The sequence below is a fragment of the Rhamphochromis sp. 'chilingali' genome (genome assembly GCF_963969265.1).
Source record: "Rhamphochromis sp. 'chilingali' genome assembly, chromosome: 4".
Taxonomy (NCBI): domain Eukaryota; kingdom Metazoa; phylum Chordata; class Actinopteri; order Cichliformes; family Cichlidae; genus Rhamphochromis; species Rhamphochromis sp. 'chilingali'.
In genome coordinates, this window is record NC_137948.1 from 21,248,081 (window position 1) to 21,274,882 (window position 26,802).

At 40.4% G+C, this 26,802-nt stretch overlaps 2 protein-coding genes across 2 annotated transcripts; both read left to right on the plus strand.

Moving 5' to 3' along the window:
* The first annotated feature begins 1,137 nt into the window (after positions 1–1,137).
* Positions 1,138–22,540, plus strand: LOC308396029 (uncharacterized protein). Its single transcript, XM_080881088.1, has 12 exons — positions 1,138–1,293; positions 2,463–2,705; positions 5,489–5,731; positions 18,228–18,470; positions 20,536–20,778; positions 20,913–21,047; positions 21,165–21,259; positions 21,401–21,448; positions 21,552–21,770; positions 21,874–22,054; positions 22,141–22,311; positions 22,401–22,540. The coding sequence occupies exons 2-12, from the start codon at positions 2,477–2,479 to the stop codon at positions 22,490–22,492; spliced, it is 1,899 nt and encodes a 632-aa protein (XP_080737214.1). The 5' UTR covers positions 1,138–1,293; positions 2,463–2,476; the 3' UTR covers positions 22,493–22,540.
* Positions 5,829–7,493, plus strand: LOC308395910 (serine/threonine-protein kinase pim-2-like; the record flags this gene model as incomplete). Its single annotated transcript, XM_080880961.1, has 7 exons — positions 5,829–6,000; positions 6,118–6,212; positions 6,354–6,401; positions 6,505–6,723; positions 6,827–7,007; positions 7,094–7,264; positions 7,354–7,493. Coding segments are annotated over 7 exons (978 nt in total), but the record flags the coding sequence as incomplete, so codon positions are not given.
* Positions 22,541–26,802: the final 4,262 nt, after the last annotated feature.

Consider the following 26,802-nt stretch of genomic DNA (forward strand, 5'->3'; position numbering starts at 1 on the left):
AGACCTAGTATGGACTCGTGTTGCTCTGTTTTTTATCAAAAGGATAAACTTGTTATTATAATTTAACCAATACTTCCTAAAATGGCATCAAAATCCTTCCAGTCCTGATGTCGAGCACTCTTTTTCACTACTGTGTTGTTGTTGTTGTTTATAGACTCTAAGAGCAGGATGGCTAAAAGAAAGGCCAGTCCTGAAAAGAAGACCCCCGTAAAAAGAGGGAGGGTCACTGAGCAGGCTGCTCCTTCCACCAGCTCAGATACACACCAGGTCAAAGCAGTGAAGCGTAAGGCCCAGCAAGATGGAGCGGGCACAACCAGTGCACTGAAGAAGATTAAACTTGCTGAGCCTACGAATGGAGACAGGGAGCAAGCGTCTTCCTCCGTGGACACTGGTAAAGGTAGGCTAATTAGTTGAGTGAGGGGTAGATTAAGTGCACAGCTGGTTGCTCGGTTTAAGATATTAGTGTTTGGGAGATACTTTTCTGTTGTACAGTTCATTTGCTGTTATGGAGTTCTTGTTACTGATAAAAAAAAAAGTGTATTTTTTGTTTCAAAATAGCTGATCTGCTCTATGCCAACATCTGCGAACAAATATAATTCTATAAAGTTGGTCTATATAGTGTGTAACTGTTGATATAGAGCATAGGTGTCAAACTCTGGCCCGCGGGCCAAATTTGGCCCGCAGACTAATTACATTTGGCCCGCGAAGCCATACCAAATTACTATCAGAGCTGGCCTACTGGTATTATACAGCTAATATATATATTGTCTAGTATTAGGCTTTGCTTGTTCCATATTCAGTTTTTCAGCAAAACGTTTTTGAGTCTATAAGAAAAGATTCATTCTTATATCTGGAGCAATAAATATATTTCAATAAATATTACTGTTAGCCCGCGACTTTGTTCCAGTTTTGAATTTTGGCCCACTGTGTATTTGAGTTTGACACCCCTGATATAGAGCGTTATTTAATTTATTGCTAATGCAATCATATGGCACGTTGACTTCTAAGGAAATTTTAGATGGCACTTATCATCAGAAAGGTTGCTGACTCCTGGGTTAGACCTTCATATTAATTTTTTTTTAAACTTTTTTTAAGAACGCATTTTAACATTGGACTCAAAAATAAATAAATCCCCCGCTAACAAAAAAGGCTCTTCAAGTGCCAAATTGCTTTATATTTCTTCACTTAAATATACGGCCGCAAGTAGGGCTGACATGGGCCCCAGGTTTGATGTGTTCTGCCGTAAACTGGACAAACCAACATAAGGATGGAAGCCACTGTGGGACTTTTTCAGTAAGTTGAGCATGTGTTTTATAAGTTAATCAGTAAATTAACACCAATAGCTAGTTAACCCATAGCTATTCACACAAATGAATAGCTATGGGAAAGGTGATACAACCTCAAAAACGTGGTTGCCTCTAGATTTAAAAAGAGAAATAAGGTCCAGTAGTTACACTATATAAAAAAATAAATGCACAATTTAAAAAACAAAATTTATAGGTAGGTATATCGACTTCTCATTAAATTATATGAATTATTATGGCTTTGTCTGCCATAGTGTTTTTCTTTAAACTACTTAGGAACACTTTTACTGGCAGTCGGTGATGTCACTGAAAGGCAAGGTTCTGATGCCATAGTCTCCTGAGTTTATTTTGAAAGCTCACTTACGGAACTCGCTTAAACAGCTTAGGAAAGACAAGCGCACACATTTGAAGAAGTATTCCCTCATCACGGTGACATTTTCACTTTTAAACGGTCTCAAAAATTAACATGAAAAAGGAAACGAGAAAAAATACAAATTCAGGAGATAAGAAAGATCCAGGAGATCAAAGTAAGTAAACAAATACATCAAATCTGGGTAAAATCCCTCAAATAACAGAATCTACTTTTCTAAAAATGTTGACAGTCTGTGTATAAAATGAAACATTTGAATCCTACCCATATGGAAAAGATATATATAAATCTTATAAAGTTTGTATCTGTCTTGTGTGAAACTTGTATGTTTTGGATACTTACTAAAACAATATATGAAAGTAATGAGAAAGTGGCCACTTTCATGAGTAAATCATATAAGCCTGATATGATTCACTGCATGAAGTAGGCCACATCTTATGCAAGTCTTTTATAAATTTGTACTATTTCTTTTCCATATGGGTAAGTTTGACTGAAAATAGCATAATTACAACACGTCTAATCAAAGAAAGGTTAATGGGGCACTTTGTCTTTTGGTAAAATAATGTGACAAGTTTATTCTTGGACTCAGCAGTAAAAACAGATCAACAAGTGTCATGAAGATCTAAGTCTTAGTAGACCTAGTATGGACTCGTGTTGCTCTGTTTTTTATCAAAAGGATAAACTTGTTATTATAATTTAACCAATACTTCCTAAAATGGCATCAAAATCCTTCCAGTCCTGATGTCGAGCACTCTTTTTCACTACTGTGTTGTTGTTGTTGTTTATAGACTCTAAGAGCAGGATGGCTAAAAGAAAGGCCAGTCCTGAAAAGAAGACCCCCGTAAAAAGAGGGAGGGTCACTGAGCAGGCTGCTCCTTCCACCAGCTCAGATACACACCAGGTCAAAGCAGTGAAGCGTAAGGCCCAGCAAGATGGAGCGGGCACAACCAGTGCACCGAAGAAGATTAAACTTGCTGAGCCTACGAGTGAAGACAGGGAGCAAGCGTCTTCCTCCGTGGACACTGGTAAAGGTAGGCTAATTAGTTGAGTGAGGGGTAGATTAAGTGCACAGCTGGTTGCTCGGTTTAAGATATTAGTGTTTGGGAGATATTTTTCTGTTGTACAGTTCATTTGCTGTTATGGAGTTCTTGTTACTGATGAAAAAAAGTGTATTTTTTGTTTCAAAATAGCTGATCTGCTCTATGCCAACATCTGCGAACAAATATAATTCTACAAAGTTGGTCTATATAGTGTGTAACTGTTGATATAGAGCGTTATTAAATTTATTGCTAATGCAATCATATGGCACGTTGACTTCTAAGGAAATTTTAGATGGCACTTATCATCAGAAAGGTTGCTGACTCCTGGGTTAGACCTTCATATTAATTTTTTTTTTAAACTTTTTTTAAGAACGCATTTTAACATTGGACTCAAAAATAAATAAATCCCCCGCTAACAAAAAAGGCTCTTCAAGTGCCAAATTGCTTTATATTTCTTCACTTAAATATACGGCCGCAAGTAGGGCTGACATGGGCCCCAGGTTTGATGTGTTCTGCCGTAAACTGGACAAACCAACATAAGGATGGAAGCCACTGTGGGACTTTTTCAGTAAGTTGAGCATGTGTTTTATAAGTTAATCAGTAAATTAACACCAATAGCTAGTTAACCCATAGCTATTCACACAAATGAATAGCTATGGGAAAGGTGATACAACCTCAAAAACGTGGTTGTCTCTAGATTTAAAAAGAGAAATAAGGTCCAGTAGTTACACTATATAAAAAAATAAATGCACAATTTAAAAAACAAAATTTATAGGTAGGTATATCGACTTCTCATTAAATTATATGAATTATTATGGCTTTGTCTGCCATAGTGTTTTTCTTTAAACTACTTAGGAGCACTTTTACTGGCAGTCGGTGATGTCACTGAAAGGCAAGGTTCTGATGCCATAGTCTCCTGAGTAGGGATGGGTACCGGTGTCCGGTGCCATGATGGCACCGGTTCTGACATAAACGGTAGTAACCAGACCGAAAAGCAGCGCACATTTCGGTGCTTTATTTCGGTGCTTTTTTTTCCTGAGCTGTGATACACGTCTAGCCAATCATTTTACGTTTCCGAGGATAGTAGGCGGGTCCAGGTACGTGCGTTCTTTTAGAGCAGAGCTACAGATTAAAAATGTCCAAGGCAAAGCGGTCAAAAGTCTGGCTGTACTTCACAGCAATATATGCAAACTCAGCAGCCTGCAACAAGTGCTTTAAGCTGATACTGTGATACTGTCAAAGGAGGTAACACCTCGAATCCGACGAAACACCTAGCGACGCATAGCGTTTTTTTAAAGCCGAGAAATGCGCCGTATTTGATAGCTTGCTGCGAGACCTCACACCGAGCACATCTACTGCGGGTGGGTTGCCTGTTATGCAACATCCCCCAAAAACACGAAGAGGAGAGTCCTGGCCCCTAGCCCTGCCAGTGTAGCAGAAATGATGACGGATGATGATGCAGCAGCAGCCGTTCTTCTCTGCATGAGTAGCTTAATGTTGTTCGTGTGTAATTTACGTTGAGTAGGCTAACCACGTTATTACATTAATGCATGTAAGGTGAACTAGCAAACATCATCATAGCTACATGCAGCTGTCCTCTTGTTTGATGGCAGATACTCGCTTCACCCTGGCCAAAAAGGCTAAAAAGACCAAAGAAAAAGTGGAAAACAGTTAAACATGAGAGGTTTAGGACAAAGTTTGTGTTTTTTCCATTGATTAAGCACTGCTTCCAGCCAAGAGTGATGCCATATATGCCCCATAGCTGCAGAAAAGGCTAACATTGTTATCTTTTTACAAAAAACAGCTGAACATGAGAGGTTTTTGGACCAATTTTGTGCTCTCCATTCTTTAAGCACCGGTTTGAGCACCGTTTGAGCACCGGGCACCGTTTCAAAAGTACCGGTTTGGCACCGGTATCGGATAAAACCGAAACGATACCCATCCCTACTCCTGAGTTTATTTTGAAAGCTCACTTACGGAACTCGCTTAAACAGCTTAGGAAAGACAAGCGCACACATTTGAAGAAGTATTCCCTCATCACGGTGACATTTTCCATTTTACAAGGTCTCAAAAATTAACATGAAAAAGGAAACGAGAAAAAATACAAATTCAGGAGATAAGAAAGATCCAGGAGATCAAAGTAAGTAAACAAATACATCAAATCTGGGTAAAATCCCTCAAATAACAGAATCTACTTTTCTAAAAATGTTGACAGTCTGTGTATAAAATGAAACATTTGAATCCTACCCATATGGAAAAGATATATATAAATCTTATAAAGTTTGTATCTGTCTTGTGTGAAACTTGTATGTTTTGGATACTTACTAAAACAATATATGAAAGTAATGAGAAAGTGGCCACTTTCACGAGTAAATCATATAAGCCTGATATGATTCACTGTATGAAGTAGGCCACATCTTATGCAAGTCTTTTATAAATTTGTACCATTTCTTTTCCATATGGGTATGTTTGACTGAAAATAGCATAATTACAACACGTCTAATCAAAGAAAGGTTAATGGGGCACTTTGTCTTTTGGTAAAATAATGTGACAAGTTTATTCTTGGACTCAGCAGTAAAAACAGATCAACAAGTGTCATGAAGATCTAAGTCTTAGTAGACCTAGTATGGACTCGTGTTGCTCTGTTTTTTATCAAAAGGATAAACTTGTTATTATAATTTAACCAATACTTCCTAAAATGGCATCAAAATCCTTCCAGTCCTGATGTCGAGCACTCTTTTTCACTACTGTGTTGTTGTTGTTGTTGTTTATAGACTCTAAGAGCAGGATGGCTAAAAGAAAGGCCAGTCCTGAAAAGAAGACCCCCGTAAAAAGAGGGAGGGTCACTGAGCAGGCTGCTCCTTCCACCAGCTCAGATACACACCAGGTCAAAGCAGTGAAGCGTAAGGCCCAGCAAGATGGAGCGGGCACAACCAGTGCACCGAAGAAGATTAAACTTGCTGAGCCTACGAGTGGAGACAGGGAGCAAGCGTCTTCCTCCGTGGACACTGGTAAAGGTAGGCTAATTAGTTGAGTGAGGCGTAGATTAAGTGCACAGCTGGTTGCTCGGTTTAAGATATTAGTGTTTGGGAGATATTTGTGTGTATGATCTAATACGCTGATGTGCTTTTGCTGTTTTCCACATCTGCAGACTGCAGTCAAAACACAAAGGGGTGCACAAAAAATGGCAGAAACAAGTCTGCGGGAGACAGCAAAGAGTCACCCAAGAAAAAGAAAAAGGACAAAACCAAAAACGTCGTCCAAAATCCAGCAGCCGACCAGCAACGTAAGTAGCAAGCAGCTTGGCTTTTATACTCAGGTGAAGAGCAAAATGAACATTTAGGGTACAGCAGAGAGTAATTTGTGTCACAGCTGTAGTAAAACAACATTTGGGTCTTTTCAGGGGAATACCAAGCCAGATATGTGCAGGAGCACCATCTAGGAAATGGCGGCTGTGGAGCAGTGTTTGCTGGCTACAGGATAACAGATCATTTCCCAGTAAGTGTTCAGATGGTGGGAGTAAGACAGGCAGTAATGCAGATAACGGATAATATCGTCAGCTGAGCATTAAAGGTGCCGTTTTACACCTTTAATGATGTCATACTGAGGAAATGCTCACCAATGCTCTGTGTCTTTTAGGTAGCCATCAAACACGTTCCCAAGAACAGAATCCCCATCAAAGTGACGGTAAGTGTGCAACACTTGAACTGTTTTTACATTCCTGGACTGAGTGCAGCGTTCACCTGTGAAACATCTGTTCCTCATCATCCACTTTGTTGTAATATATCAGGATGAAAACGGGAAGGAAGTCTCAGTGGAAGTGGCCATTTTGCTGAAGCTTGCAGCTGAAGCAGATGGATCAGTGGGAACGTCGGCTCCTGTGTCTCTGTTGGACTGGTTTGACTTTGGCACAGAGCTGATCCTGGTGCAGGAGAGACCTGTCCCCGCGGTGGACCTGTTTGAATACATAAGAGAAAATGGAGGATGTTTACCAGAAGGAAAGGCCAAGGTAAGTTGACTGGAAGAGCCTTAGACTGTACAGCACTGACAGCACAGAGTATCAGAGAAGCATCAACCTGTTGACTCATTACTGTCTTTTTCATCTTTTCCAGGTCATTCTGAAGCAACTGGTTGATGCAGCAAAGGACCTGGAAGAGAAAGACATCTTTCACCGGGACATCAAGAGTGAGAACATTCTGATTGAGACCGGCTCAGATGTGCCTCGAGTTCGTATCATTGACTTTGGCCTGAGCTGCTTTGCTACGGAGCAATCACAGTTCTGCTTCTTCTATGGTAACATATTCAGCTCCTGCTCTTCACAGATGTAGCAATTTGTGCCTTTTGTTTTAGAAGAAATTGTAATTGTGTCTGTTTATTAGGTACACCTATCCACAGCCCTCCCGAATGTTACTGGGGCAAAAAATACAGGCCTGGACCCACCACGGTGTGGCAAATGGGAGTGGTGCTGTACGAAGCGCTTCATGTGGGGGACTTTAATATCATGACGTTCATTGAAAACGAACTGAAATTCAACGAGCATCTGTCCCCACGTAAGAAAACATCACACTTCAAGATTCACTGATGGCTTGGATCACTGGAACTATCATCTTCATCTTTTCTCTCCTTTCTTTCTTTCCAGACTGCCGGAATTTCCTGGATGCGTGTTTAACCGATGTCCCGGAGAAGCGCCCAACGCTGGGGGACCTCCAGCGTCACCCCTGGCTCAGATAAACCCATCTCTCACACACACACATTTCATATATTATCATATAAGTGTGATACGTGACCTAACTTTCTATTTTTGTCTTTCTTTCATTTTTTTGTTTTTTTTTTAACAGGAAAAGGTTGTTTTTTGGGTTTTTTTGGCCAATTCTAAATTTTGCTATCCTGAAATTCCTGTAACCCCCCCAGCCATCCCAGGAAAGGGGATCTCTCTTTGAATTGGCTTTCCCGAGGTTTCTTCCCATCATTCTGGCCCCCCGGGGAGTTTTTCCTCGTCTTCATAGAGAGCTTGGGCTGGGTCAGGAGCTTCATCAAAATTGGCCTTATTTGATTAGGTTAATGTAATAAAATTACGTTGATGTAATCAAAATTAGTAAAAATCAAAAGATTTAACTTAAACTTCCATTAAAACTTGTTTAACTCAACTTTGCTGAGAATACTCTTTCATTACCATGTCAAGGATTGTTTTTTACTCATGATGCATTTTGACAAGTAAGAAAACTGAAAACTCAATCAGGTTAAAGTATGCACAACGAAAGTCACACTGTCACTGCTCTGAAGACTTGCATCTGTTGCCCTAACCTCTAATGCGTCTCAACAGATTTCCTGGATCTAACAGAGGTTGCAACAGTTTTTCCTTCCCACTGTTGCTGATTGTTTGCTCATAGTGGGCTCTCTGATTGGTGGGATTCATTTTCTAATAGTATAGGGTCTCTGCCTTCCAATGTAAAGTGCCTCTAGACAACAGATGTGACTTGTTGCTATAGTTAAGGTTGAATTGAATCATTAATGTCCATTCAGTAGTGAAAATTTTATATTTCTTAATAGGGGTGGGTTTTGATGATCGATTTATCGATTAAAATCGATTCTGGCTTGGATAACGTGATATCGATTCATTAAAACCTGAATCGATTTTTAAATAGAAATTTATTTTGCCCGAAACGCCAGAATCTCAGGTTAAACCTCACAAAATTTCTACAACCACCAAACCGCTAAAACAGTAAATGAGAGCAGGTACACGGATTCTGCACAAAGATGTAAACAAAAAACGCGGACCCGACGGATCAGAATCACTGAGATGTGGCTTTCTCACCCGCCGGCACGTACGCTTAGCTGTGTCTCTAATCAAACCTCTGTAACTTTGCTCTGCTTCACTTCGTTTTTGACTGCACAATATTTTTAATGTCATCTGCTATAAAAACCCAGACCAAGTCTCGCAAGCGTCAGCTTTCTTTTTATAGATATAAAAATATAGATATGTACTGATAAGTGATCAGAATTATAATATTTCTGACTGTCTGAGGCAAAATTTCCCTGATTCAAATTGAATCGAAACAAATCAAATCGTGGATCGAATCGATTCGGGACCTTGTGAATCGGAATCGAATCGATTCTAGAAATCAGTGACGATACCCAGCCATATTTCTTAATATCCATCTATACTCAATGTGAATTCCATAAATTTAATAGAGCTGTTTGACTGATCACCTAATGTGTGACAAAAGAATCCACTGTGATGCTAATGACCGTCTGCGCTCTCTTACCTGTCTGTAAAAGTTGGCCTTGTCTCTCTCACTCTGCCTTCTCTCACTCGTTTCCCAGTCCAGTCACGCCTCTCTCCTCTGTTGCAGAAGTTCCAGCCCGTGCTCTTCCTGTGTTCCACATGCCCGACTGTTTCTCTGCCCCCTGGTTTCCCACGGCACCTGTGCAGAGTTTCTGTTAATGACCGTGCTCCTGTTTAAGTTGATTCCTCTCATGAATAAATCTTGTAAATATTTCAAGTGATTGAGTCTGCTCTTAGGTCCAACTGCACTCTCATTTCCAGTTTGTGACATGGGCTTTTCTTTCTTTCCTTTGCATTATTGTCAGGTCTTTACCTTTCAATATAAAGTGCATAGGAGGCAAACGTTGTTGTGATGTTGGCGCTACATTAATAAAAGTGACTTGAAATTGAATAAGTGCAAGAAGACACAGCTGAGCTCAATCTAAATAATAGAGCAATTGAAAATAAAACTAAAGGCAAAGTACAAGAGACAAAAAACTGAAAACAGAAACTGAACTAATTACACACAGAGACAAGAGACTAACACTCAACTAGTCATAGAAACACAGGGGAGGTTACAGCTAATCAAAACACACCGAAATATCAAATTCAAAGAATTCTTCCCCTCAACCACAACCGCTCACAGCAGATGGCTGCCCCTCTCTGAGCAAGACATGTCCGTCAATGCACATATTAAACAAATATGTAGGACTGCTTTCTTCCATTTGGGCAACATCTCTAAAATTAGAAATATCCTGTCTCAGATTGATGCTGAACTAGTTCATGCATTTATTACTTCTAGGCTGGACTACTGTAATTCATTACTATCAGGAAGTCCTAGAAACTCCCTGAAAAGCCTTCAGTTATCCAAAATGCTGCAGCAAGAGTCCTAACAGGGACTAGAAAGAGAGCAGATTTCTCCTGTATTGGCTTCCCTGCATTGGCTCCCTGTTAAATCTAGAATTGAATTCAAAATCCTGCTCCTCACATTCAAGGTCTTAAATAATCAGCCCTTATCTTATCTTAATGACCTTGTAGTGCCATATCACCCTATTAGAGCACTTTGCTCTCGCACTCCAGGCCTACTTGTTGTTCTTAGAGTATTTAAAAGTAGAATGGGAGGCAGAGCCTTCAGTTTTCAGGCCCCTCTTCTGTGGAACCAGCTTCCAGTTTGGATTCGGGAGACAGACACTATCTCTACTTTCAAGATTAGGCTTAAAACTTTCCTTTTTGCTAAAGCATATAGTCAGGGCTGGACCAGGTGACCCTGAATCCTCCCTTGGTTATGCTGCAATAGACATAGGCTGCTGGGGATTCCCATGATGCATTGAGTTTTTCCTTTCTAGTCACCTTTCACACTCACTATGTGTTAATGTGATATAATTTGAAGCATGCGTGGTAACGATATATATCGCGATATATTCTTTTCTTCTGTATAACGTATTTTCCACGCTATAAAGCACACTTAAAATCCTTTAATTTTCTCAAAAATCGAGAGTGCGCCTTATGTATGAATTCTGGTTGTGCTTACTGACCTCGAACCGATTTGGGCGTGCAGAGATCTGTTAAAAAAATGTTTTAGTACAACTTTGGTAAGCCGCACTGCTTGATGGGTTGTCAGAGAATTACGGCTGCCGTAGTAGGAGCTTCGCGGAATACTCTGGGTCCAAAATGCCGTCCATTTCAGGTCCCAAAGTCAAACGAACACAGAGTTAAAAACGGTCTAAATTCTTTAATCTTTAATAAAATCATCATCGTTGCTGCTTTACCAGGTGTAACAATTAAGTTTAACATCCAGGCATCCATGAAAACAGAAGTTATTAAATTTAACGGAGTTAGAAGTTAGCAGGAAGTTAGCTCGCTACTTTCCACCTAAACGTGACATACCATGTTCTGACAGAGATTTTTGAAACTAACTAAAACGTACAGCTCTGCTACCACTTCCGACATAAATGAAGACAGAAAACTAAACAGCAGTGGCGTTTGTATGGTTACTGAAGTTGGACTACCTGGAATATAATGTTGTGCTACGCGATTCCTAGCCACACAGCTATGTTAGCATAACATTAGCACAGTGAAGCTGGAGGATGAACGCCAACTTTTTTTCCCACTCGATAAAGGCAAGGCAAGGCAAGGCAAGTTTATTTGTATAGCACAATTCAACAACAAGGTGATTCAAAGTGCTTTACAGAGACATTAGAAACAAGAACAAATAAAAAGCATGATTTAAAATTGATTAAAACAAGCAAATAAACTAACTAACTAATTAACAAACAAACAAACAACAGTATATAAAATCAAAACAGATAAAATCAGAACAGTAGATAAAATCAGTAGTTAAATGTAAGTTTTGACATTTAAGCTTAAAGTGTGGATTTGGTGCTTTATTCAAATGCAGCTGAGAACAGGTGAGTCTTCAACCTGGATTTAAATAAACTGAGTGTTTCAGCTGATCTGAGGCTTTCTGGGAGTTTGTTCCAGATATAAGGAGCATAAAAGCTGAATGCAGCTTCTCCGTGTCTGGTTCTGACTCTGGGAACTGATAAAAGACCGGATCCAGATGACCTGAGGGATCTGGATGGTTCATACTGGGTCAGGAGGTCATTGATGTATTTTGGTCCTAAACCATTCAGAGCTTTATAGGCCAGCATCAGAACTTTAAAGTCTATCCTCTGACGGACAGGCAGCCAGTGTAAGGACCTCAGAGCTGGACTGATGTGGTCCACTTTTTTGGTCTTAGTGAGGACTCGAGCAGCAGAGTTCTGAATGAGCTGTAGTTGTCTGACTGATTTTTTAGGTAGACCTGTAAAGATGCTGTTACAGTAATCAAGCCTACTAAAGATGAATGCATGGACTAGTTTTTCCAGGTCCTGTTGAGACATCAGATCTTTTATCCTTGATATATTCTTGAGGTGATAGTAAGCTGACTTTGTTATTGTCTTAATGTGTTTTTCTAAGTTTAGGTCTGCATCCATCACTACACCCAAATTTCTCGCCTGGTTTGTGGTTTTTAGATGTATAGATTGAAGTTCTCTGGTGACCTGTAATCGTTTTTCTTTGGCGCCAAAGACTATTACCTCAGTTTTGTTTTTGTTTAGCTGGAGAAAATTGTGGCACAACCAGTCATTGATTTCCTCAATGCATTTACCAAGAGCCTGTACAGGGCCTCGGTCTCCTGGTGACATTGTGATATATATTTGTGTGTCATCTGCATAGCTGTGATAGTTTATTTTGTTGTTGTTTATAATCTGTGCCAGTGGGAGCATGTAGATGTTAAACAGAAGGGGTCCCAAGATGGAACCTTGGGGAACTCCACATGTGATACTTGTCTGCTCAGATGTGAAGTTACCTATTGATACAAAGTATTTCCTGTTTTCTACGTATGTTTTGAACCAGTTTAGTACAGTTCCTGAAAGACCTGTCCAGTTCTCCAGTCGTTTGAGTAATATGTTGTGGTCAACTGTATCAAATGCTGCACTGAGATCCAGTAAAACTAGGACTGACATTTTTCCACTGTCTGTATTCAGACATATGTCATTAAACACTTTGGTCAGAGCGGTTTCAGTGCTGTGGTTCTGTCTAAAACCTGACTGGAAGGCATCGTAGCAATTATTCTGTTTTAAGAAGTAACTGAGCTGTTGAGAAACTGCTTTTTCAATGATCTTACTTAAAAACGGGAGATTTGAGATCGGCCTGTAGTTGTTCATTTGTGTCTTGTCAAGATTGTCCTTTTTCAGTATAGGTTTGATTACAGCAGTTTTTAGTGATTCTGGAAACACACCTGATAATAAAGAAAAGTTGACGATCTGTAACAGGTCTGACTCTAAAGTCTTTGAGACCTTTTTGAAAAAACTTGTTGGCAGGACATCTAAACAGCAGGAGGAGGAGTTCAGTTGACCTAAGATGTCCTCCAGGTCTTTGCTGTTAATAGGTTGAAACTGTTTCATGGTGTTTAAACAGTTTTTTGGTGGACACAGTACATATCCTGGATCTGCTGTTGATGTACCAATTGCTTGTCTAATTTTTTGGATTTTTTCAGTGAAGAATTTGGCAAAGTCATTGCAGGCCATGGTCGAATGAAGTTCAGCTGCCACTGACACAGGGGGGTTTGTTAGCCTGTCAACTGTAGAAAATAAGACCCGAGCATTATGGCTGTTTTTAGTGATGATGTCAGAGAAGTAGGACCTCCTTGCATTCCTCAGTTGTAAATTATAATTGTGAAGTTTCTCTTTATAAATGTCATAATGAACCTGGAGGTTTGTTTTTCTCCATCTGCGCTCAGCTTTCCTACACTCTCTTTTTTCATTTTTCACCAGTGTGGAGTTTCTCCATGGAGACTTTTTCCTTCCAGAGATAACCTTCACCTTAATGGGAGCAATAGTGTCCATTACATTTAACATGTTAGCATTGAAGCTATTGACGAGCTCATTGACTGACCCTCTGGACAGGTCAGGTGTTAATGGGAAGACCTGGTTAAAAATTGCACTACTGTGTTCAGTTATACACCGTTTTGTGATCACTGTTGTTGATATATTTGTGTGGGCTGAGATTTTACTTTCAAAGAAAACACAGTAATGATCAGACAGGCCCACATCAGACACAGTAACCTTTGAAATGCTCAGGCCTTTGGAGATCAGTAGGTCAAGAGTGTGTCCTCTATTATGTGTGGCCTCTGTTACATGCTGAGTCAGCCCAAAGTTGCCCAGAGTGTTACTCAGGTCTTTAGTCCCTTTGTCCTGAGGGTTGTCCACATGAATGTTAAAATCCCCAGCAATAATTACACAGTCAAAATCAACACAGATCACAGACAGCAGTTCACTGAGGTCATTAAAAAAGTCTGTGCAGTATTTGGGAGGCCTGTAAACATTAAGAAACACAACTTTGGATGGGGCCTTCAGCTGTAAAGCCACATATTCAAAAGACTGAAAACTTCCAGGAGATAGCTGCTTACATTGAAATGATTCATTAAATAAGACAGCAACCCCTCCTCCTCTCCTGCTCGCCCTGACCTCACTGATAAAACTGTAGTTAGGAGGGGTCGTCTCGATGAGAACAGCTCCACTGTTACTTTGGTCCAACCAAGTTTCAGTTAAAAACATAAAATCAAGGCTGTGCTCAGTGATTAAATCATTAATTAAAAATGTTTTCCCAGCTAGAGATCTAATGTTTAATAAAGCCAACTTAAGTGTTAATAAAGGTTAACGTGAGGGATTCTGGTGGTCAGGGACAAATGCAGTCGCATAGCAGGATGCTATACACGGGGCAAACTTCAGTCAGGAGAACAACTGAGATTATTCATCCACAATACGAGGTTAGTTATTAATATACTGCAACAACATGGGAATAGAGCAGCTGCGAGAGAATTCAACATTAATGTATCAATGTTACGGAAGTGGAGGAAGCGCAGTTTTTGGCTTTCCCCATATTTCAAAAGTGCTTCATCTCTTTGCTATGACTGTGAGCATAATTTGCAGATGATAATGGTTGTAGCCACTGCGATGCTTTCGACCAAAACAGGCGCAGCTTGATGACATCATCAACATTCGCTATCGTGATAGAGCGGTATAGTCAAAATCTCTATCGTATATCGTTTCTATCGCAAAACCCTAGTTAATAGACCTCTCTGCATTGAATCGTACCTGTTATTAATCTCTGTCTCTCTTCCACAGCATGTCTTTATCCCGTTTTCCTTCTCTCACACCAACCGGTAGCAGCAGAGGGCCGCCCCTCCCTGAGTCCTGAGTAACCGCACATAGCAGCTATAGCATCACACCTAGCATCGGCAGTACCATCTGTAGCTTAGAACATTAAACACTTATTGTACTTACTAGGGGTGCAACGATATTCGTATCGATATTGAACCGTTCGGTACGCATATGTATCGAACAATACGACATTTGTAATTTATTTTATCAACTTTCCTTCTGACGATGCTGTCTGTGTTGAGCGCTCAGTGAATCTGCGTTCGACTACTCCGCCTAGGCTGCACTGTCGAGCGCAGATCCACTGAGTGCTCAACACAGACAGCATAGTCAGAAGGAAGAGCGCAGGGCAAGCTAGCAAGACAGAAGTTAAGCTCTCCAGATCTGGCGTTTGGAATTATTTTGGTTTTCATGTGACGTATGACTCTGAAGGTAAGCGAGTCATGGACTAAAGTAAAACAGTATGTTGGATGTGCCGTGCAATGCTCAATTACATGGGTGGGAGCTAGTGTGTTAGCGCAGTTAGCTCGTTAACGTGTTGGCCGTCTAGCCCCATGCACGGGGTGATTGGCGGTAGCTCGTTAACGAAGATTTGCCGTGTTGTGGCGTTAAGGTCATTTCAACGAGATTAACCTGAAATCACTAGTGGGAACACAACGAATATGACTGCACATTTACGCCGACATCATCCTAGTGCAAAGACAAAAACAACAAGCATGCTACTAACTTTAGCCGAGTCATTTAGACAGCTGTTAGCACATGATTCTCCTTATGCTGCTGAGAATATAGCCCGGAAGAAGCGGATAGTATAGCTTTTATTTTGGAAAGAGACATTTCTCTGTAATAAACTCTCTTTTCCAAAGATGAGTGATTCCTCAATCAGATACAGGGCTTGCAATATCGCTAGCCCGACGTCCTGGGGCTAGCGATTTTTTTCAGTCGGGCTACCAAAATCTATCTCTTCCCTGCCCGTCGGGCTATTGTAGGAAGAAAAATATATGTCAATGCTTTTGCATTCTTTCAGAAATGTAGCTGGGTAATTATGTCATTGGCATCGGTGAGCCACTGTCAATATGTGACATATTGAAATCGCGTTTGAATTTGCGCTTGTTTTTTTGCTTTCACTTTGCAATCGCGCGAACTGTGTATAGAGAGCGACAGCACTGATCTGTGAGTGATGAAAATTTGTGCACCAATTCCTCTGACATCGTCTTATTAATCGTTAGCTCACTATGCAAACATGACAAGTGAAATCTCCCGCAGCTTAAACATGTGAGAGGTTGATCGCGCAGAGAATCGCTGAGCTTATGTGAGTGCGTGTGTAAAAGCAGGAGGATATATATTTCATTTCTTCTGAGCCAAATAAGACAGGTCAGGGTGAAGAAGTGACAGCCAAAGAAAAGCTTACCACAAAACGGAGAAGTTATGACAAATCAGACTACAAGGCAAAAAGAAAGTGCAGCTTCATGGTTTCATGGACAAAAGAATTTCTGTGGCTGCAATATGACGAGCTAAATAACCAGGGCTGCACATAAGTGGTCCGCAGGTGCGCATTCGCTGTCAAAATAAAAAACGCGCACAAGGGTTAGGGTTAAATTTAAAAACTGTACTTTTGAGTTAAAATATATATTTATAATTTTAATAAATGACAAATTAAAAAGGCATGAACATTTTTTTTGTATCGAAAAAATATCGAACCGTGACACCAAAGTATCGAACCGAACCGAACCGTGAATTTTGTGTATCGTTGCACCCCTAGTACTTACTGTAAGGAACAACAAGATAAGTAAAACAACACACTACATTCTCACAGTTCCCGATTGTATTGGTGTTTTGTTTAGTTTTTTTCAAATGTTTCTGAGCTTAATCGGCGGGAAAAATACATTGTCTAAACTTAACAGGTAGCTAACGAAAGCGAGTGACTCACCGGGACAAATAACTCCAACACAAGTAACTCGACACACGTTATTCCCTTTGTGGTCAGAGTTCGGGGCCTAATAAAAGAGTAGCTTATTAGCATTGATATGTAAAAAAAACAAAAACAATTTGGTCTCATTATCTAGTTTGCAGCACTGCATACTTTGTTGAAAAAACACTTGACCGCCATTATTGCGAAGCTCTCATAGGAAGAGACAGCCAATGCTTCCTGCGCACAAGACGCAAGGTCGTAACGCAGCAAGACTGCATCAAAGCGCCCCCTTGTGACAATAATAGGCAATCGTTTTAGATGACAAGAGGGGAATTTGCAGCCCTGTATTTCGCATGGGTTAGACCAGGGGTCGGCAATCCTGGGCACTCCTGCCACGCAGCTGGCACGCGAAGGGTTAACTGATGGCACGCCACCCAGTGAATTAATCTGAGAAGGTGTATTAAAAAATTAATGGCCGTGCCAGCGGAGCACATCGCAAATTAACTCGCATAGACACATTAGTTGTACTGCTTCTTAATGACGGTATCTAAACTAACAACCCCATGTACCAGATTCAACTTGTAGTTGGCTAAAAATAACGTAGCCTACCAGTGAGAGGGACTTTGCTAGCTGGTAGTTTTTTCAAGCGATGTTGAAATTTCCACATTCCGACACTTCAAAGGCTTCAGGAGCTCTCCGCTCAGCGCAGCATCAGCACCGCGGAAATACACGGATACATCCGTAGACTCGAGCAGAATTCACAATGCGTTTTCGGGGCTTTTAGGTGTATGGACCAATGTTTTCTTTTATGATCAAACCAGAAAGCTTTAATGAGCAAGTGGATTTGGGTATGGAATCTGGCTGGACACAGATGACATTGAAATGCAGCTGACTGAACTGAAAAGGTTGACTCTGTGGGGGTCAAAGTTTGCAGAACTACGAACACAGCTGGAATCCATAGGTGTGCCTGTTCATGGGGCTTGCATTTTCACCTGCTGGACATCACTACCTGACAAGTTTAACTGTCTTCAGAACATTGCAGAGGCCTTATTGACAGTATTTGGCTCTACATATCCCTGTGAGCAGATTTTCTCTCACACGAAGAGTGTCCTCAGGTAGCCGTCTGCATGCTGGACACTCGGAGACCTATGTCTCTTATCATTGTTTTGAGGAGACCATAAATGGCATTTGCATTTTCCGTTGTACAGTTCATTTGCTGTTATGGAGTTCTTGTTCTTAATAAAAAGTGTCTTTTTTTTTTTTTCAAAATAGCTGATCTGTTCTATGCCAACATCTGCGAAAAAAATATAATTCTATAAAGGTGGTCTATATAGTGTGTATACCCATATGACTGAAGAAGAATTAGTTGAAATCTTTATTTCTTTATTTAAATCTTTATTTCAAATCTTTATTATTAGTTTATTCTTGGACTCAGCAGTAAAAACAGATCAACAAGTGTCATGAAGATCTAAGTCTTAGTAGACCTAGTATGGACTCGTGTTGCTCTGTTTTTTATCAAAAGGATAAACTTGTTATTATAATTTAACCAATACTTCCTAAAATGGCATCAAAATCCTTCCAGTCCTGATGTCGAGCACTCTTTTTCACTACTGTGTTGTTGTTGTTGTTGTTTATAGACTCTAAGAGCAGGATGGCTAAAAGAAAGGCCAGTCCTGAAAAGAAGACCCCCGTAAAAAGAGGGAGGGTCACTGAGCAGGCTGCTCCTTCCACCAGCTCAGATACACACCAGGTCAAAGCAGTGAAGAGTAAGGCCCAGCAAGATGGAGCAGGCACAACCAGTGCACCGAAGAAGATTAAACTTGCTGAGCCTACGAGTGAAGACAGGGAGCAAGCGTCTTCCTCCGTGGACACTGGTAAAGGTAGGCTAATTAGTTGAGTGAGGGGTAGATTAAGTGCACAGCTGGTTGCTCGGTTTAAGATATTAGTGTTTGGGAGATACTTTTCTGTTGTACAGTTCATTTGCTGTTATGGAGTTCTTGTTACTGATAAAAAAAAAAGTGTATTTTTTGTTTCAAAATAGCTGATCTGCTCTATGCCAACATCTGCGAACAAATATAATTCTATAAAGTTGGTCTATATAGTGTGTAACTGTTGATATAGAGCATAGGTGTCAAACTCTGGCCCGCGGGCCAAATTTGGCCCGCAGACTAATTACATTTGGCCCGCGAAGCCATACCAAATTACTATCAGAGCTGGCCTACTGGTATTATACAGCTAATATATATATTGTCTAGTATTAGGCTTTGCTTGTTCCATATTCAGTTTTTCAGCAAAACGTTTTTGAGTCTATAAGAAAAGATTCATTCTTATATCTGGAGCAATAAATATATTTCAATAAATATTACTGTTAGCCCGCGACTTTGTTCCAGTTTTGAATTTTGGCCCACTGTGTATTTGAGTTTGACACCCCTGATATAGAGCGTTATTTAATTTATTGCTAATGCAATCATATGGCACGTTGACTTCTAAGGAAATTTTAGATGGCACTTATCATCAGAAAGGTTGCTGACTCCTGGGTTAGACCTTCATATTAATTTTTTTTTAAACTTTTTTTAAGAACGCATTTTAACATTGGACTCAAAAATAAATAAATCCCCCGCTAACAAAAAAGGCTCTTCAAGTGCCAAATTGCTTTATATTTCTTCACTTAAATATACGGCCGCAAGTAGGGCTGACATGGGCCCCAGGTTTGATGTGTTCTGCCGTAAACTGGACAAACCAACATAAGGATGGAAGCCACTGTGGGACTTTTTCAGTAAGTTGAGCATGTGTTTTATAAGTTAATCAGTAAATTAACACCAATAGCTAGTTAACCCATAGCTATTCACACAAATGAATAGCTATGGGAAAGGTGATACAACCTCAAAAACGTGGTTGCCTCTAGATTTAAAAAGAGAAATAAGGTCCAGTAGTTACACTATATAAAAAAATAAATGCACAATTTAAAAAACAAAATTTATAGGTAGGTATATCGACTTCTCATTAAATTATATGAATTATTATGGCTTTGTCTGCCATAGTGTTTTTCTTTAAACTACTTAGGAACACTTTTACTGGCAGTCGGTGATGTCACTGAAAGGCAAGGTTCTGTTGCCATAGTCTCCTGAGTTTATTTTGAAAGCTCACTTACGGAACTCGCTTAAACAGCTTAGGAAAGACAAGCGCACACATTTGAAGAAGTATTCCCTCATCACGGTGACATTTTCACTTTTAAACGGTCTCAAAAATTAACATGAAAAAGGAAACGAGAAAAAATACAAATTCAGGAGATAAGAAAGATCCAGGAGATCAAAGTAAGTAAACAAATACATCAAATCTGGGTAAAATCCCTCAAATAACAGAATCTACTTTTCTAAAAATGTTGACAGTCTGTGTATAAAATGAAACATTTGAATCCTACCCATATGGAAAAGATATATATAAATCTTATAAAGTTTGTATCTGTCTTGTGTGAAACTTGTATGTTTTGGATACTTACTAAAACAATATATGAAAGTAATGAGAAAGTGGCCACTTTCATGAGTAAATCATATAAGCCTGATATGATTCACTGCATGAAGTAGGCCACATCTTATGCAAGTCTTTTATAAATTTGTACCATTTCTTTTCCATATGGGTAAGTTTGACTGAAAATAGCATAATTACAACACGTCTAATCAAAGAAAGGTTAATGGGGCACTTTGTCTTTTGGTAAAATAATGTGACAAGTTTATTCTTGGACTCAGCAGTAAAAACAGATCAACAAGTGTCATGAAGATCTAAGTCTTAGTAGACCTAGTATGGACTCGTGTTGCTCTGTTTTTTATCAAAAGGATAAACTTGTTATTATAATTTAACCAATACTTCCTAAAATGGCATCAAAATCCTTCCGGTCCTGATGTCGAGCACTCTTTTTCACTACTGTGTTGTTGTTGTTGTTTATAGACTCTAAGAGCAGGATGGCTAAAAGAAAGGCCAGTCCTGAAAAGAAGACCCCCGTAAAAAGAGGGAGGGTCACTGAGCAGGCTGCTCCTTCCACCAGCTCAGATACACACCAGGTCAAAGCAGTGAAGCGTAAGGCCCAGCAAGATGGAGCGGCCACAACCAGTGCACCGAAGAAGATTAAACTTGCTGAGCCTACGAGTGAAGACAGGGAGCAAGCGTCTTCCTCCGTGGACACTGGTAAAGGTAGGCTAATTAGTTGAGTGAGGGGTAGATTAAGTGCACAGCTGGTTGCTCGGTTTAAGATATTAGTGTTTGGGAGATATTTGTGTGTATGATCTAATACGCTGATGTGCTTTTGCTGTTTTCCACATCTGCAGACTGCAGTCAAAACACAAAGGGGTGCACAAAAAATGGCAGAAACAAGTCTGCGGGAGACAGCAAAGAGTCACCCAAGAAAAAGAAAAAGGACAAAACCAAAAACGTCGTCCAAAATCCAGCAGCCGACCAGCAACGTAAGTAGCAAGCAGCTTGGCTTTTATACTCAGGTGAAGAGCAAAATGAACATTTAGGGTACAGCAGAGAGTAATTTGTGTCACAGCTGTAGTAAAACAACATTTGGGTCTTTTCAGGGGAATACCAAGCCAGATATGTGCAGGAGCACCATCTAGGAAATGGCGGCTGTGGAGCAGTGTTTGCTGGCTACAGGATAACAGATCATTTCCCAGTAAGTGTTCAGATGGTGGGAGTAAGACAGGCAGTAATGCAGATAACGGATAATATCGTCAGCTGAGCATTAAAGGTGCCGTTTTACACCTTTAATGATGTCATACTGAGGAAATGCTCACCAATGCTCTGTGTCTTTTAGGTAGCCATCAAACACGTTCCCAAGAACAGAATCCCCATCAAAGTGACGGTAAGTGTGCAACACTTGAACTGTTTTTACATTCCTGGACTGAGTGCAGCGTTCACCTGTGAAACATCTGTTCCTCATCATCCACTTTGTTGTAATATATCAGGATGAAAACGGGAAGGAAGTCTCAGTGGAAGTGGCCATTTTGCTGAAGCTTGCAGCTGAAGCAGATGGATCAGTGGGAACGTCGGCTCCTGTGTCTCTGTTGGACTGGTTTGACTTTGGCACAGAGCTGATCCTGGTGCAGGAGAGACCTGTCCCCGCGGTGGACCTGTTTGAATACATAAGAGAAAATGGAGGATGTTTACCAGAAGGAAAGGCCAAGGTAAGTTGACTGGAAGAGCCTTAGACTGTACAGCACTGACAGCACAGAGTATCAGAGAAGCATCAACCTGTTGACTCATTACTGTCTTTTTCATCTTTTCCAGGTCATTCTGAAGCAACTGGTTGATGCAGCAAAGGACCTGGAAGAGAAAGACATCTTTCACCGGGACATCAAGAGTGAGAACATTCTGATTGAGACCGGCTCAGATGTGCCTCGAGTTCGTATCATTGACTTTGGCCTGAGCTGCTTTGCTACGGAGCAATCGCAGTTCTGCTTCTTCTATGGTAACATATTCAGCTCCTGCTCTTCACAGATGTAGCAATTTGTGCCTTTTGTTTTAGAAGAAATTGTAATTGTGTCTGTTTATTAGGTACACCTATCCACAGCCCTCCCGAATGTTACTGGGGCAAAAAATACAGGCCTGGACCCACCACGGTGTGGCAAATGGGAGTGGTGCTGTACGAAGCGCTTCATGTGGGGGACTTTAATATCATGACGTTCATTGAAAACGAACTGAAATTCAACGAGCATCTGTCCCCACGTAAGAAAACATCACACTTCAAGATTCACTGATGGCTTGGATCACTGGAACTATCATCTTCATCTTTTCTCTCCTTTCTTTCTTTCCAGACTGCCGGAATTTCCTGGATGCGTGTTTAACCGATGTCCCGGAGAAGCGCCCAACGCTGGGGGACCTCCAGCGTCACCCCTGGCTCAGATAAACCCATCTCTCACACACACACATTTCATATATTATCATATAAGTGTGATACGTGACCTAACTTTCTATTTTTGTCTTTCTTTCATTTTTTTGTTTTTTTTTTAACAGGAAAAGGTTGTTTTTTGGGTTTTTTTGGCCAATTCTAAATTTTGCTATCCTGAAATTCCTGTAACCCCCCCAGCCATCCCAGGAAAGGGGATCTCTCTTTGAATTGGCTTTCCCGAGGTTTCTTCCCATCATTCTGGCCCCCCGGGGAGTTTTTCCTCGTCTTCATAGAGAGCTTGGGCTGGGTCAGGAGCTTCATCAAAATTGGCCTTATTTGATTAGGTTAATGTAATAAAATTACGTTGATGTAATCAAAATTAGTAAAAATCAAAAGATTTAACTTAAACTTCCATTAAAACTTGTTTAACTCAACTTTGCTGAGAATACTCTTTCATTACCATGTCAAGGATTGTTTTTTACTCATGATGCATTTTGACAAGTAAGAAAACTGAAAACTCAATCAGGTTAAAGTATGCACAACGAAAGTCACACTGTCACTGCTCTGAAGACTTGCATCTGTTGCCCTAACCTCTAATGCGTCTCAACAGATTTCCTGGATCTAACAGAGGTTGCAACAGTTTTTCCTTCCCACTGTTGCTGATTGTTTGCTCATAGTGGGCTCTCTGATTGGTGGGATTCATTTTCTAATAGTATAGGGTCTCTGCCTTCCAATGTAAAGTGCCTCTAGACAACAGATGTGACTTGTTGCTATAGTTAAGGTTGAATTGAATCATTAATGTCCATTCAGTAGTGAAAATTTTATATTTCTTAATAGGGGTGGGTTTTGATGATCGATTTATCGATTAAAATCGATTCTGGCTTGGATAACGTGATATCGATTCATTAAAACCTGAATCGATTTTTAAATAGAAATTTATTTTGCCCGAAACGCCAGAATCTCAGGTTAAACCTCACAAAATTTCTACAACCACCAAACCGCTAAAACAGTAAATGAGAGCAGGTACACGGATTCTGCACAAAGATGTAAACAAAAAACGCGGACCCGACGGATCAGAATCACTGAGATGTGGCTTTCTCACCCGCCGGCACGTACGCTTAGCTGTGTCTCTAATCAAACCTCTGTAACTTTGCTCTGCTTCACTTCGTTTTTGACTGCACAATATTTTTAATGTCATCTGCTATAAAAACCCAGACCAAGTCTCGCAAGCGTCAGCTTTCTTTTTATAGATATAAAAATATAGATATGTACTGATAAGTGATCAGAATTATAATATTTCTGACTGTCTGAGGCAAAATTTCCCTGATTCAAATCGAATCGAAACAAATCAAATCGTGGATCGAATCGATTCGGGACCTTGTGAATCGGAATCGAATCGATTCTAGAAATCAGTGACGATACCCAGCCATATTTCTTAATATCCATCTATACTCAATGTGAATTCCATAAATTTAATAGAGCTGTTTGACTGATCACCTAATGTGTGACAAAAGAATCCACTGTGATGCTAATGACCGTCTGCGCTCTCTTACCTGTCTGTAAAAGTTGGCCTTGTCTCTCTCACTCTGCCTTCTCTCACTCGTTTCCCAGTCCAGTCACGCCTCTCTCCTCTGTTGCAGAAGTTCCAGCCCGTGCTCTTCCTGTGTTCCACATGCCCGACTGTTTCTCTGCCCCCTGGTTTCCCACGGCACCTGTGCAGAGTTTCTGTTAATGACCGTGCTCCTGTTTAAGTTGATTCCTCTCATGAATAAATCTTGTAAATATTTCAAGTGATTGAGTCTGCTCTTAGGTCCAACTGCACTCTCATTTCCAGTTTGTGACATGGGCTTTTCTTTCTTTCCTTTGCATTATTGTCAGGTCTTTACCTTTCAATATAAAGTGCATAGGAGGCAAACGTTGTTGTGATGTTGGCGCTACATTAATAAAAGTGACTTGAAATTGAATAAGTGCAAGAAGACACAGCTGAGCTCAATCTAAATAATAGAGCAATTGAAAATAAAACTAAAGGCAAAGTACAAGAGACAAAAAACTGAAAACAGAAACTGAACTAATTACACACAGAGACAAGAGACTAACACTCAACTAGTCATAGAAACACAGGGGAGGTTACAGCTAATCAAAACACACCGAAATATCAAATTCAAAGAATTCTTCCCCTCAACCACAACCGCTCACAGCAGATGGCTGCCCCTCTCTGAGCAAGACATGTCCGTCAATGCACATATTAAACAAATATGTAGGACTGCTTTCTTCCATTTGGGCAACATCTCTAAAATTAGAAATATCCTGTCTCAGATTGACGCTGAACTAGTTCATGCATTTATTACTTCTAGGCTGGACTACTGTAATTCATTACTATCGGGAAGTCCTAGAAACTCCCTGAAAAGCCTTCAGTTATCCAAAATGCTGCAGCAAGAGTCCTAACAGGGACTAGAAAGAGAGCAGATTTCTCCTGTATTGGCTTCCCTGCATTGGCTCCCTGTTAAATCTAGAATTGAATTCAAAATCCTGCTCCTCACATTCAAGGTCTTAAATAATCAGCCCTTATCTTATCTTAAGGAAAGTGTAACAAAGATGGAAGTCCTTAGAAAGCCCGAAGCATGAATTAATTTCTGTATAGAGCTTAAATAAATTCTGGAAAGCACTGGGCAAGTCTTGAGTGTAAATACAGCATACTGCCAAAAGAATGGGTTGGTCTGCCTTCACACGCCTGTGAACTTGAGTGACATCTTAATGTCCATTCTTTCAGAAGCGGATTTATGAAGTTGAACACTGGGACGAGACGGCCTGTCATGGTTCTGGGTCGGTTCGACCCAGCATTTTGAGTTCCTTGTGTTTTGGTTTATTTTTGAAAGATGGATTGTTCTTTATGTTTCTATGGTGCTTTGATTTTTATTATTATGAATCTATGTTTCTGTTATTCTGGTGTGTTTCTGTATTAGGATTAATGTTCGGGTTGTATTTCGTTGTTATTGCAGGTTTAGTTCAGTGTCTTGTCTGTCTCACTCTGTCGAGTCCGTGTCCTGGAAAAGTGTGTCTTGTTTCCTGCTTTACTTTGGAGGTTCATGTTCCTGTCTTATGTCTGTGTGTCTAGCTTTGCTCCCCGCGTCTCGGTTGTGTTCCCACCTGTTCCTCGTTCCTTCTTGTTCCTGCCTCAGTATTTATAGCGCGTATCCTCCAGTGTTCAGCGTCGTGTCGTTAACGTCTTCTGCCCTCACTCCCTCTGTGTGTTCTGTTTGCCAGCCTGCCAACCTGTCCAGTTATTCGGTACTCCCAGTTTAGTTAGTGTTTTTCTGCTTCATCCCAGCAATAAAGCTGTGTATTTTGAGTTTTTTCCGCGTCCTTGAGTCCTGCAATTTGGGTCCTCTCTTCCTGCCTGCCCACACACAGCGATGACACGGCCTGGTTCATCCCAAAGGTGCTCAGTCGGATTGAGGTCAGGACTCTGTGCAGGCCAGTCAAGTTCTTCCACACCAAACTGACTCATCCATGTCTTTGTGGACCTGAGAGCGACCCATTCATTCACAAATGTTGACAGAAACTGTCTGCATGCCTACGTGCTTCAATTTATACACAGAAGTCACTGATTTGGATGGGTGAGTGAATACTTTTGGCAACAGAAGTCTTGTCTAGGCGATTCAAACATAAACATGGATGTGCAATACACATTCATATTAAAAACTGGTAGAAGATGAGGATTTCTGAAGAGGAGAGGAATTGAGATGAGTTTTATCCTCATTTAAGCATAAAAATATTTGCAAAGCACCAGTCACCTATAGACCTTTTCTCTCTTTTAAACATACAGATCTGTCTGAATAATTTACATTTCTTTACACAGCTGTGAATCGTGTAACTCTACAGCTCTACGGTGCTCCTGATTACGCAAAAAAAAAAAAAAATTTAAACAGCTGCAGGTGCCGGACAAAAGTTGTTCGGTCGACCACCGCATGTGTTCATTTACATTTTTCATAAACAAACTTAATTCAGGCAGACTGTCATACATGCTCATTGCTCCCCTGTTTCTCTCTGCTCGTGTTCTTTCAGTGCTCTGATCCGCAGGTGTGTTGAAGTGGAGAAACCACTATCTCCCGGTTTTTCTCTCAACCCTCAAACATCTTCAGCCATTTGCGAAGGTCTTCCTTTCTTCTGGACCGCCTTTTTGTTTCTTTTAACCAGGACTCAGTACTCTTAGTTTATTTGTATTTGTTTAAATAAAAAAAAGTATTGGTAAAGTGCAGGGCCGTGCAGAGAGGTTTAAAGGGGCGGGTGCTCAAAGTTAAAAAGGGGCACATTGAACCAGGCTGAAT